General features: G+C 39.6%; 1 protein-coding gene across 4 annotated transcripts in view; it reads right to left on the bottom strand.

The window, feature by feature from the left end:
- The window catches only part of tubgcp3 (tubulin gamma complex component 3), a 172,319-nt gene that overhangs the window by 142,647 nt on the left and 16,472 nt on the right, over positions 1-13,200 (bottom strand). For all 4 annotated transcript variants that reach the window (XR_010329237.1, XM_064329869.1, XM_064329870.1 and 1 more), the window contains exons 3-6: positions 2,796-2,863; positions 2,090-2,164; positions 1,341-1,543; positions 875-1,044 (exon numbers count right to left, since the gene is read on the bottom strand). Coding sequence is in view for 3 of the 4 variants with exons in the window: in XM_064329869.1 (XP_064185939.1) it covers positions 875-1,044; positions 1,341-1,543; positions 2,090-2,164; positions 2,796-2,863 (516 nt within the window). In the remaining variant the exon portion in view is untranslated. The remainder of the gene's footprint in view (positions 1-874; positions 1,045-1,340; positions 1,544-2,089; positions 2,165-2,795; positions 2,864-13,200) is intronic.

The following is a 13,200-nucleotide window of genomic DNA, read 5'->3' on the forward strand; positions in this document are numbered from 1 at the left end:
CGCATGATACTACCTTGGAAAATCATATTCACCAACTGTACTGTTTATTTTCTCTGAAAAATCATTAACAGTGTGATGTTCCATTAGCTGCTTGTAGCAGCTAATGGAACACTGGTTCTGTTCACAGATATGCTTTTGGCATAGGCTAGCATCCATGCATGTGTGGTGATAGTTAGATAGAACCGCATTCTGTTAATTTGTGTGCAAGCTCTTGCTTTCAGGCCGTATGCATTTGAAAAACAGTCTCTCTACAAGGCGGCTGGTAACCTGGGGTAATGGTTTTGATCAATTTATTAAATGGCTCTCTATTGACTATGTTAACCCAGCCAGCACAACATCCCCAATTTTGTTTGTGATGCCTCTACCAAAATAAAATTACACTTAATGCTGTGTAGATTTGTTACTTGAGGATAGGAGCAAGGAAGGGTGCTATCTATTAAAGCGATCTAAATTGGTAGTGTTACCTGGAAACAGCAGTTTCTTTTTACATTCGTTGCAAGACATACTTATCATCCTCCAACTTCTCAAAATCTTGCCACGCTTCAGGCAGAATTTGGAGAATGTAGCAGCACTCCAGGGTGACAGCACTCAGTCACGCTGTGGCTCAGGAGACCAATCACAACAGATTACATCATGTTATTAGGGAAAACTAGGAGTTTTCAGCCCTAAATATCTCTAGGCCCCTAGTATTGGTTCACTGATGAACATTCAATCAGAAAAAGCTCCTGATGTGCATGCGGGTGTGCATGTGTTTATGACCTACCCCTCTTTGGCTGAAATATTTAGGGTCTGGAATTGCCTGATTAATCTGGCAACATCCAGTACAATCCCATCCCTGCAGACTAATGAACAGTTTCTAAAATCAGGTACATACCATTGCTGTCCCCGTCTCTCTGTTGCCGCAGAGCAGACCTTGCAGATGTGATGACAGGTAGTAGCGGGCCCCGTGAGGTAGGTGCAAAAGAGGGGGAGGCAGTGGGGAGTAGGTTCCAGGCAAGGTGAGAACCCAGCGGCTGGCGGAGCGACTCCGCTGCAGTCTGGTGCCTGGTGATGGGAAACGCACGTTAGAGTCTGAGAACCACTACATTTAAATGCATTAACAGAAGCCAACAAACAGGCAACATTACAATGCATTTCACAGTTCTCTATTTTTAGTTATACCAATGGTATTAGTGTTTGTTTTGAAATTGTGTATATTAAAGTGTATGATTTTAGGAAGCACTTATTCATATGATTATATTCATTCTGTTTACAACAATTATCAGTTTTACTACCATTATTCTAAAAGGGTGTTAATTAGGAGCTGGTTAGTGATGGGGCGTGGAAGATAAACAACTCACCCTGCCAACAGAATCTGGGGCCCATTAAGACTGTACACCCCCAGGCTGCTGACCCCACTGGTGCCCATGCTATTGGGGTTCTGGGCAAGGCTAAATCGTTCAGGGTGGCTGAGCGACAGGCTCTGGGGGCGGGCACAGTAGAAGGGGGTGGAGTGAGCATCTCGGGGCAGGGCCTGAGCAATCAGTGCTCCAAAGCTGGCATCCTGCAGAGGACAAAACTGGGGGCATCAATGCCACTGTACCTGTGAGAAAGCTGCACCACCTGCACTGTTCCAATATATATTCAGCCAAACAGACATACAATATTTTTAAATGTGCGTTACAGAAATCATCCCCATTAAAGGCATCTGTGAATACATAATATGAAGTCATTTAAAAAAACAACATCATTCCATCAACAAATTTGATTGGTGTAATTACATTACTGGTAATGTACTGTACGTATTCACCAAAGCAGCAGAGCAGGGCATTTATAAGTGGTGTTGAATTGAGTTGAATTCATTTCAGGAAATGAATTAAAATTCAATTGGTTAAAAATAACAGGAGCACTTCAACTTTACTGAACATCAATTTTTACTGCATTACCTGAAATGCAATTTACCCCAATACTTGAGTGTTAAGTATTGAAGTAATATACAGGATATGAATTTTCGATTACAGATTCAAGGCTGGTTGATATAGCAATGTTTAATTGCTGTATAATGAAGATTTCATTGAAAGAGTATGAGAGGTGTGACTGGGTCAGGTACCCTGGATGGTTTTCGGGGGTCTTCACACAGACTGAGCAGCAGGTATAGGATTGACCATCTGTGCTTCAGTACACCCTGCACAGCAAACACAGAAAAATTAGGCCCAAAACATAACAGCATGGTTTTGTCACCGGTTTCTAAACTGTCCACACAAGTGCCATTCAATGAGCACACAAAGCCACTATTATAGTTATGACTCAAAATGAACTCCAGACTCTAAAATTCAATCCAAGACTTGATTCCTATCATTTTAATAGATTGCCATCAGACTCATATTCTGACTTGAAAAAATTATCTAATGTAAGCATCTGCTAATTTAATCGTAACTTTATGATACAAAGCTTGGGGAATGTACTACGAAGGCACTATTTGTGTAAATGTGGTAGAGCACATTAAAACACAGGCTATAGTGGTTCCAGTGGTGTGATTTGTGAGATAGAATTCCATGCAAATATCAGGTAGTATTTTATCACAGATTGTCATTTTGCATCATAGCTTGCAAGGTCACAGTGGAGGCAGAGACCTTTGGTATGTTGAAATCCAGGCTTGGGGCAGTGCGAGATACTCAAATTTTTTGGTAAATGACAAAGTGTGCCAGTTCTTGTCATAATGGGTTATGTTCCAGATTTAAAAAAAACAGACCTTAGTAGCAATTCCAACAAACCCTCATTATAACATGTCAGCTGTGCTGAGGCAATGCCCTGACCTGTGTCTGGAGCTTCCTGTGCAGCTCAGAGAACAAGGCAGCATCTGCCACCCTCCTCTGCTTCAGAACTGAAAAGCCATGGAGAAAAGCGTAAGCATGACAGTAAAGTAGAGCCTCAAACCCACCTTCACCCCACCTTTGCTAAACACATAAACCAGCTGCTTGTATGTCCATTATTTCAGCTTGGATCGAAAAAGGTGTCATTAAAGTAGATTCATAAATAAAGCAGAGGTTTGCAACCCGACCCAAGCCCAACAGGACCCAACAAAGTATCTGGTTACGGGCCGAGTTTGGGACATTTTTTCCCCTCACATACACCTTCAGGCTCAGTCCAGGGTTCGGGTTTTGTATCTTTATAAATGAAAAGGAATTACAATTTATGTTTTAAATGTGTTTTTATTTGAAGAAATAAACTTTTCCACTCATTTTGTGCACACACACTCTTTGTACTACATGTGTGTGAGCCTCTAACTACGCAGTGGACGAAATGAAACATTTGTAAAGGGAGAACTTCTGCAAATCCCAAATGAAATGGAAACGGCTTCGTTGTGGATATATGACGTTGTTGTGACAAGAGACAAAAAGCTCACTGGTCATGTACAGTGTAGGGCTTGCAATGCTGTTTTTACCTATGAAAGCAAGACCCATCCCACCAAACTTAAAGAAACTTTGTTGGAAACAAAGGAACTTGTGAGATATGTAAATCAAACGAGTCTGGTAAGCCAGCTGACAAAAACTTGGTGTACAGTGCTCGATCATTACTACAACAGTAAGACAAACTAGAACGTAAAGTTAATGAATGAACATTAGGGTGGGTTATTTAAGCTGTTGTTTAGCTGTTACCTGATGAAGAAGTAAGAGCTGTAGCATCTTAAAACCTTACAAACCTTATGACCATTATTGTAAGGATTAATTGAGTTGACAAGCTATAAGCAGGATAAATCAGGCAAAGGTTTGTAATAATATCAGTATTACTATTATTAGCAGTAGTAGTAGTATTTATTGTATTATTGACGTGCTGTTATTATTACATAATTACTGATGTATTCTTTTTCATCGTACTCTTCTGTAATAATAATAATAATAATAATAATAACAACAATAAATTCACTTTGTGGAATACAGTCTAGCTATAAAATTCAGCCAAGACAACACATTTCCAAACGTTGACTGAAATAGATTGGAAGAGGTATTTGTTTCATAGCTGCAACATGTCTAGATAGTCTAGCCATGCAAATATCTTAGTTACACCACGTTACATATAGCGAAGCATTTTTGGGGTTAGGGGTGCAATATTTATCGTTTGGAAATATTAACGTTGGGTAGTTATTTAGGCTAGATTACAACGACTGCCGACTGGCTGCCGCTAGCCTATATCTTTCCCAAAACGTCAGCAGTCTGGATACAATACAAAGTACGCGAAGAGGACAACAAAGGTGTTTTTGATCAACCTTATTAGTTCTGATAGTATTTTACACAGCTGCTTCATTGTTTTGGCTTTTTAGACATTTTTTTCCTCCAAGCCAGTACAGATGGAATATGCAGACCTTTTTTCAGGTGTTTTGTGCTGTTTCAGGAGGAAAATGTGTCAAAATCTGTGGGGTGAAATGTGGTTAAAGTGCAAATTCTAACCTTTTATTAAAGGGTATTTTTTACACATTTTGGTTTCACAATAGAGAAATAACAGCACTTTTTACAGTCTCCCCATTTCATAGCACCATAATGTTTGGGACAAATGGCTTCACGGGTGTTTCTGATTAGTCAGGTGTGTTCAATTGTTTCCTTAATGCAGGTATAAGAGAGCTTTCAGTATCTAGCCTTGATTCTAGGCTTCTGATTGCCTTTGGAGTCTATTATAGGTATTTGTAAACATAAAGACCAGTGTTGTGATAATGATAATGAAGGAAGGCTTCATTATCATTCAGAAGGAGGCTGAGAAATAAGACAAAAACAGCGACATAGGCCAAACCTTATTGCTTATCGAATTAACTGTTTGGAACATCATTCATAAGAAGGAGAGCACTGATGAGCTCAGTAATCACCTGGTAGGCTAAGCAAGACCTCACCAGTTGATGGCCAAATAATTCTCACCATAATAAAGAAAAAAAAAAAACCTGTCAGACGGAGCAGAAACACTCTTCAGGAGGTAGGCATGGATGTGTCAGTGACTACTACAGAAGACTCCAGAACAGAACTAAAAAGGCTACACTGCAAGATGGAAACCACTACTCTGCAGCAAAAACAGGATGGCCAGGGTTCAGTTTGCCAAGAAGCAAAATAATAAGAGCCAGCCGTTTGGAACAAGTGTGTCGAAAACCCTAGAGAGAAGTACCGTTCCAAGTGCAGGGACAACCGCATAGTTCAACTTGGACCCTGTAGGTTAAACTGATTAACAGTAACACAAACAAGAACAGCAACACAGCAGTCTATGCAAAAATACAAGCAATAGTTCAGACTAGTTAAGTCACCTATGAAACAACTACCTAGTTACAACCCTAAGCTTACAGTCAATTTACAGATTAAATTGAGAATACGATTTCTCTCAGCATAATGACGAATTTAAAGACTAAACGAACTCACCCGATATTGTCTTCAAATGGATCCAAGAAAAGTAATGATTCATCCTCTCAAAGCTTTTACTAACAAACTTTTAGTAGCAAAAAACGAAATATCAACTCGCCACCCCTGCTACCTGCACTCGGAGTACCGTATTATTTATTTAGACATTGGCAGAGTACAGCATAAATTGCGTCTTTTGTTTATATTCAATATTAGAAATTGCAGCGAGAAACTGCAGCTGTAGACACAAGATAGTTTGTTATGTTATGGTAGCAACGAAACGAAGCGAACTATATATGTATTGCCATCATTGTTTTATTATACCAGCGTGTTTTCGTGCGTGTGCACAGAAACTCAAAACCTACCAATAAAATGGTTTAGCTATTTCTCAGCATAATGACAGATTTAAAGACTAAACAAACTCACCAGATACTGTCTTCATATGGATCCATGCTAAAGAAAAGTATTCATCCTCTCATCCTAAAACGCTTTTAATAACAAACCTTTAATAGCCTAGTATGGTTTGGTTGCTCTGGGACTTATGGTTGCTGAGCCTCAGACACTTTTAGCAGAGAAAAATAAGAATAATAATCCTAACAAATACAATAGGGTTCCACCAGCTTCACTGCTTGGACCCCTAATAATCCTAACAGATACAATAGGGTTCCACCAGCTTCGCTGCTTGGACCCCTAATAATCCTAACAGATACAATAGGGTTCCACCAGCTTCGCTGCTTGGACCCCTAATAATAATAATCCTATCAGATACAATAGGGTTCCACCAGCTTCGCTGCTTGGACCCCTAATAAATAAATAAATATTCCTCCATTAAAACTAGGTCTGTACCAATTAACATATTAATTGGCCCGATTAATCAACTAATGCTTTAATCGCCAACTAATTTTAAATGAATAAATCGTTTTTTAAATGTGATTTTTTACATTTTAAATGCGCAGAGCAGTTGCTGTTTTTCGAAAACAGCAGGTTGCGCAAAGGTCACTAACATCCGGGTCGCGAGGTCGCAAGACGCTAGGGGTGTGCAGAGACGTCATTATCTGTATCTGTTCAACCAACAAAGTTATCTGTATTCGGATAGAACACAGGAAGTGGGCGTGGTTTATACCAGAAGTCACGTTAAATCAGGCAAATGTTGTATTTTCTAACCTAATATTCACTGGCAATGCAATAGCAGATAATTCATTATGAAATATATTTCCACATCCTCATACTGTACTTTTCATCTTTTTTTTTTTTTTTTTTTTTTTTTAACTAAACTAAGTTTTATTAATTGTCTGAACCCCAGCAACCCCCCCCCCCCCACTATTTACAGTAAAGATATATAGAAACATATAATTTGATGCTGCGTTCGCATTTCTTGATGTGTTAACGTTACTGCTGTTCGCTAGGGAAACGTGAATTACTACTTTACAACAGTATATAACAGTAATAGCCTACATGAACTTTTTTTTGCCTGTTTTATCTTTATTTATTTATTTATTTCCCCCTACAGAACTAAGTTTGAATAGACTGCAAACCATTTGATGACCTCATATTTTCCCTTGGTGGCAAAGTCTGTTACCATGAATGGATTTTGTGTTCGTTATAGCCAGGACCTATGACGATACATACAGCATGTTACATCTTAAACGGATGAATACCGACTGAAATACAAGGTAAAACGTCATTTTTTTCAATATTTCTACTGGGCTTTTTTAAAGGAGGAAATTAACAAACGCAGCTAAAAACTACAGGTTTCTAAGCTTGATTTTGATGCATAGGTTGCAGGGGTTTGAAAGAAATCCAGCTGCCACACCAGACTTGTGTCTCGCTAGCTCCCGCACCTCCTCCTCGATGCGAGAGTTTCCCTGAGTGATAGCCGGGAACGGTCAGCTCTCAGCCCGCTGCCTGCTGTGCCCTGACTCGGTGGGGGCGACTACAGAATATACCGATCATTTTTCAATAATGTGTAGTAAATTAAATGACTAGTTAGTGAAATCAAAGTCCTATGTTGCAAACAGAATGGGCATTTTTATATAGTGGCTGACACATGGAACTTATTTATTAAACGTTTTGCAGCGCAGTGGCTCAAAGTTTATTGGTGTGTGTAACGGCCTCTCTCTCTCTCTCTCTCTCTCTCTCTCTCTCTGTGTGTGTGTGTGTGTGTTAGATAGAGGCTATGAGAACGCGACATTGAGCTGACTTATTTTTTTCTTTCCCAAATCCGAATAATAACGAGCAACTTCGGATAGAAGAAATATCTCTTTCCATCGCATTATTCGTGCTTTCCCGAATACAGTATTCGGATACATCCCTACTCCACACACCCTGTCACAACTGACTCAGCTAACTCGGCAGCACATAACGTTAAGCAAACTACTCTAGATTTCAAGTCAACACTAAGTGCCTCAAAAAGAAAAGCACTTACCAACGGAATTTCAGTCTGGATTGCATCAAGTGGCCAGCCAATTAACATGGTCAAGGACAGGGGGTTAGAAGCAGTCCCACAGCTCACATTGGATTCAAAGGAATATCGACTTCCAGCATGATCGACGGTGACAACGAACATAAAGCACCTGTTTGAGGAGGGGAAAACTAAGCTGGAACAAGTGCTAAGTAAAGCTAACTGTCAGTCTGACGGGACTTTTGGACCTCAATATCAAATGAGTTATCTGGGAGTCACAGCGCATTGGATTGATGATGGATGGATTTTTCACAGTGCCACTCTGCAAGTAAAACATGTCACCGAACGCCACACAGCGGACCAGTGCGCAACTGAATTCCGAGATGTCGTTGAAGAATGGAATCTGAATGGAAAAATTGAGGCCGTATGCACAGACAACGCAAGGAATATCGCTTTGGGCATGAACAGAACAGACTTTGACAGCGTGTTTTGTGCAGCACACACGCTCCAGTTGAGCATTAAGAAAGGTTTGGAGACTGCGTCAATTGACAGGTTGCTGAATCGCTGTCGTAAAATTGTTTGCAATTTTAAGCACAGCTCTGTTAGCAAGAACGAGCTATGTTCAAAAGTAGAGGAACTTGGACTCCCTGACAAATGTTTGGAACAAAACATCCCCACGCGATGGAATAGGACCCGCAACATGATCAGCAGTCTACTTGAAGTAAAAGACGCTGTCGACAGCATCGTTGAAACAAAACCGACACTGAGGGCTCTCTCTGCGGTCGAGTGGGAGCAGCTAGCCAAACTGAAAATTGCACTGAAACCATGCTTGGATGTTACAGAATTGTTCGGTGGAAGCGAGTATGTCACTGGCAGTGTTGTCATTCCAGCTGTATCTCACCTGCGGGCGCAGATGACAATTTCCGAAAACAACCCAGCATTCATTGAACGATTCAAAACTACCCTGATGGAGGATCTAACCTTCAGAATGGACAACTGGTCTTTAGGGCTGTCAAAAAGTTTGAAAACTATTCGAAAATCTTTTCTTTTTGTAAGTTCGAACCTAAATTTGAGCATTCAAATATTAGTTTTGGATCCCGCGTTTTGTAATGAACATGAATATACAGGCTTTAATTTCATGCGGCGAATCATATTCATGCACACAAAGTTCATTTCCTATGCTAGCGTTACTTCCTCTGTCAACAAAAAACGTTCGGCCCTGGACCCAGAGCAAGTGTATCATCTGGTTTTCCTTGTCAATAACCTCCGGTGATACTTTCAGCTCCATGGACACCTAACGTTACTGGTCAGCTAGCCTGGCGAGCCAGTCTCTTTTTTCACTTCGTTCAACAGATCTAGTCAGCTAACAATTTAGGCTAAATAATGTCCCCTTGGCAGGCTATGTTTGCTTTCTGTTCTGAAGATTTTGATAAAACTGAATGATAAAAAGTTAATTTACTTAGTCGGTTTAGTTTGTTTATGTTGTTTTAGGCTACAGGGATTAGCCGTTTTAATCGTTTTTGTGTTAAGAAATAAACAGGGATTTCCTATAAACAATCAATTCCCTATTATTGTGATTAATAAATGCCGAGTTGTGGCAAATTACATCCATGGGAATGTGCTTTATTCATTTGCGCATTAGGCTATAGAAACTGCAGGGGGCTCATTTGTAAAATGAACTTGCGTGCATCCGTCAAGTGAAGACCTGACGTAGACCCACAGCCATTTCCACAGTCAAATCGAGTCATGTTGAAATTTTATAAATCACTCCTTTGACGTGATTTTCTACGTACGCGCCACACAGTTGATCTAAAATACGTTTTATAAATGAGGCCCCAGATGTACTAACCTAGTATTAAAGTTCACCGATGTCCTCTATTCTACTGCCCGCTTGTGGAAAATAACGTGCAGGCTAGTTTAGAGGGAGCGTCACATGCATACGTGCATCACGCGCCCGACAAAAAGCAGCTTAATTGAATTATAGGCAAATGATATTCGAATATATTCGAAGTCTAACTAATTACAAAAGCTAATATTCAAACTCAATTTCATGGCACTTTTGACAGCCTTACTGGTCATGGATCAAGAAATACGAGGTGGCCACTGCTCTCGACCCTCGCTTTAAGACACTTCAATGCAACGCAACAGAGAGACGTGAAGCTGTCTGGGATGAAATTCTCAAGATGGGACGAGAACTGAACTTGGAGCAAGCCCCCCGGATAGCTCCAGTCTTTCAGAAAACTTTGTTTCCATGCTGATAACACCTTGGTGGATTCAGAGCAGCCGAAGCCAACACTTGCAGGGGAATTGGTAGTCTACAATCGTTGGCTGAGCTGGATGATGATTTTGCAAACTCCCTCGAATGGTGAAAGATCCACCAGTTGCAACTGCCACAGCTTGCAAAGCTTGCCATGCGACTGCTTTGCGTCCCAGCCACCTCTGTACCGTGTGAGAGGGTACTCAGCACGGCAGGACTGGTTGTGAATAAACTGCGGTCTTCGCTCAACCCGGAGAATGTCAACATCCTCCTTTGCTTACAGAACTGGCTTTAGAGGGACATGAAAGCATAATTCCAGGTAAGAATTTTCTATTTCATTTATTTGGCTTAATTGTGGGATAAACTACAGGCCAATTATTTTTTGCTCATTATTGATCATTAGGTGGCAGTGCTAAAGTGATTAAGAAGCTTTTGAAAAACAGGGCAGCACACAACTATGCGATGGTTGTTCTAGTGCTACAGTAGCTATATGTGATTGGAAACATTAGTGGCCGCGGTGATGTTGTTAGACAAATTAACTATAGTCAGTTTGAATAGTCAAACGGACTATTCTCTTATCTACTTTCAGGGTCCGGAAGAGAGACGGAGAGATAAGCTTACATCAGATTCCGAGAGATTCAAATGGACATTTACGTCGGACTGAGAGGATTGAGGGAGAGTGCACTGTGGAGAAAAATATATTCCTGTTGGAATGTTACTAAGGGATAAAATATATATTTTGTCAAATAGCTTCAATAAAAGGTTAAGCTACGTTTTCATTTCAAAGAAAGGAGATTTCTGAAACAAGATGTCATTGGAACGTAAAAATTCACTGGAATGAACAGGTTTAAAATTTACAGATTAATCGATCGATTAATCCAACTAATGGAAAAAAATTAACCAACTCATTTTCTTAACCGGTCGACGGCCATAATTAAAACACATTACAACAGAGTTCCAGAGTGATATTTTATTCAATACAATAAAAGGTAAGTTAATATAAAGCAAGCTATATTGACCTGTTACTTTAATGTGTACTGTGACGGGAAGGTAGAGCAACTACAGCAGTAATGGAATCACACAAGTCAAGTGCACACCTCCAGTGAGGGATTTATTTTTCCACAGGTGCAGGAAGAAATTATGGCTGGCAGAACTATTTACAAACTAACAAACAAACATACAAAAGCACTTGGAAACAAAGAACAAAAAATATAATGAAGCGGTATAAACATTTTGTAGATACTCAATTATTGAATCGCGCAACTCCATCTCCTCAGTTCTCCTCCCACTAAATGATTGGGACTGGCTTATATAGATTCCTCTCCTAAGCTCATCCCCTGGAACATTCCAACTAAGGGAAATCAATTAAAGTTTACAATTATACAATTTACAATACTGACCTAAAAGATATCAATTGTAACAATAATGCACATCTTAATGTAAAAATATTTCCACACAACACACTAACAATTTTAAAGGAGTACCATGGTGGTTGAACGTGACACTTCCCAGTTGTCTTCAGGCAACAACAAAACAAATGTGCATAATTTTTTAATTCTTCAGTCATTTCAATGCACTTTAAAACGTATTTTTCTAAGCCTAAATTTCCCACGATAAAAATTCACCCGAACCGTCTGGGCGTGGTAATGAGAACTGTCAGTTAGCTATGATTGACAGACCGTGCCCCGTTACCATAGCTACCCCCATGATACGCGCTCTCTTTGGGAGACTGAATTTTCACAAGCTAGCTAGGTTAGTAGGGCTAGTATATCAAGTATCGGTAGATAGCTAAGGTAAGGACGTTGACTTATATCCAATTATAATTTTTGATATCTAGCTAGCCAAGTTAAGATAAAAGCACAACTTTAACGTCCTCATAAAAGCAAACTAGCAAGCTAACGTTATCGATAACATTGCCTTATGAAAGCAAACCTCCTAGCTAGCTAACGTTAGCTAGCTAGCTAAATGAGTATAACCAGAAATAATCTAAAGGCACTCTAATTTAAGTGAACCTAACGTTAGTGAAAAATTTGCATTGTCTGAACAGCAGGACGGTGTGTCCTGTCAGATTTCTTTACGGGGCGTGGAAATGGGAGTAGTTACTGTATTCGTGACGTAGCAAAATGACAACTTTCTCAACCGGTTGAAAATAGGACGATGAATTTAAAACGCAAATTTCTCCAAAAATACAGAACGGACATATTTAATACTTTGCTCATTGTGTTTCTTCAATGCCTCTTGTGCAAATAGCACATAAAACCGAGAAAGTGTGAAAATCACCATGGTACTCCTTTAACAGAAGAAGAACTGTGGTTACAATCTCCCCCCACATCTGGTAGAGTATTGTTACTAGGGCTGCCCCCGACCAAAGATTTTCCTAGTCGACTAGTAGTCGTTAGTTCAAGCCATTAGTCGACTAGTCATCGCAAGTTTATGATATAAAATTAATTATTTAAATATATATATTTTTGGGGCATCAGAAAATGGTTTGAGTTCCAGGGCTGAGAAAGAATATTATAAGTAACATTGTTAAAACTGTGCTACATTACAGAGAATTACAAAACCGTAATAATGAGACTTTAAAATATAAATTTTACAAGTGCACGCACAAAGCGAGCCACCTGATAACGACAATGCTAACGGAAAAAGCGGTAATGATTCTGAATGTGTCGGAACAACCAGCAAGGAGACTGAACATGTTAATTTATTTCAACACAGTATGACATCACACAACCTATGAACTTGTAACACCAACACAATAACTTATAAAACAAATGATAAATAAAAAAAACCAGCTTTTTGTTAAAAAACTAAATTGAAAAAAATATTTTCGTTTCTTTTTAAAATGTAAATACATATAAATTACATAAACAAACAAATAAATACACAGCAAACTGAAATATCAGTGCAAAAATAAACAGTCCTACGGAGAAGTAGCCTCAATATGGAATGAAAACTAAATTTTTTCTGAGGTCAGAATGCAAGATGCAAAAAGTGTAACTGTTCATGTTAAGGTCCGACTTTGAAATGGCTATCGGCAGATAAGAGTACATTGTTTAGCTTTAATGTCATGCATTTGTGGAATACGGCCTGCAGAACATTACAGGTTGTCATGCTCTACTACACATTGCGCATGCATGCTTCGTACATGGTGAGTGGAAGTCCGACAGCAAACCGGACCCCAGGGA

The sequence above is a fragment of the Anguilla rostrata genome, chromosome 3 (assembly GCF_018555375.3).
Source record: "Anguilla rostrata isolate EN2019 chromosome 3, ASM1855537v3, whole genome shotgun sequence".
NCBI lineage: Eukaryota > Metazoa > Chordata > Actinopteri > Anguilliformes > Anguillidae > Anguilla > Anguilla rostrata.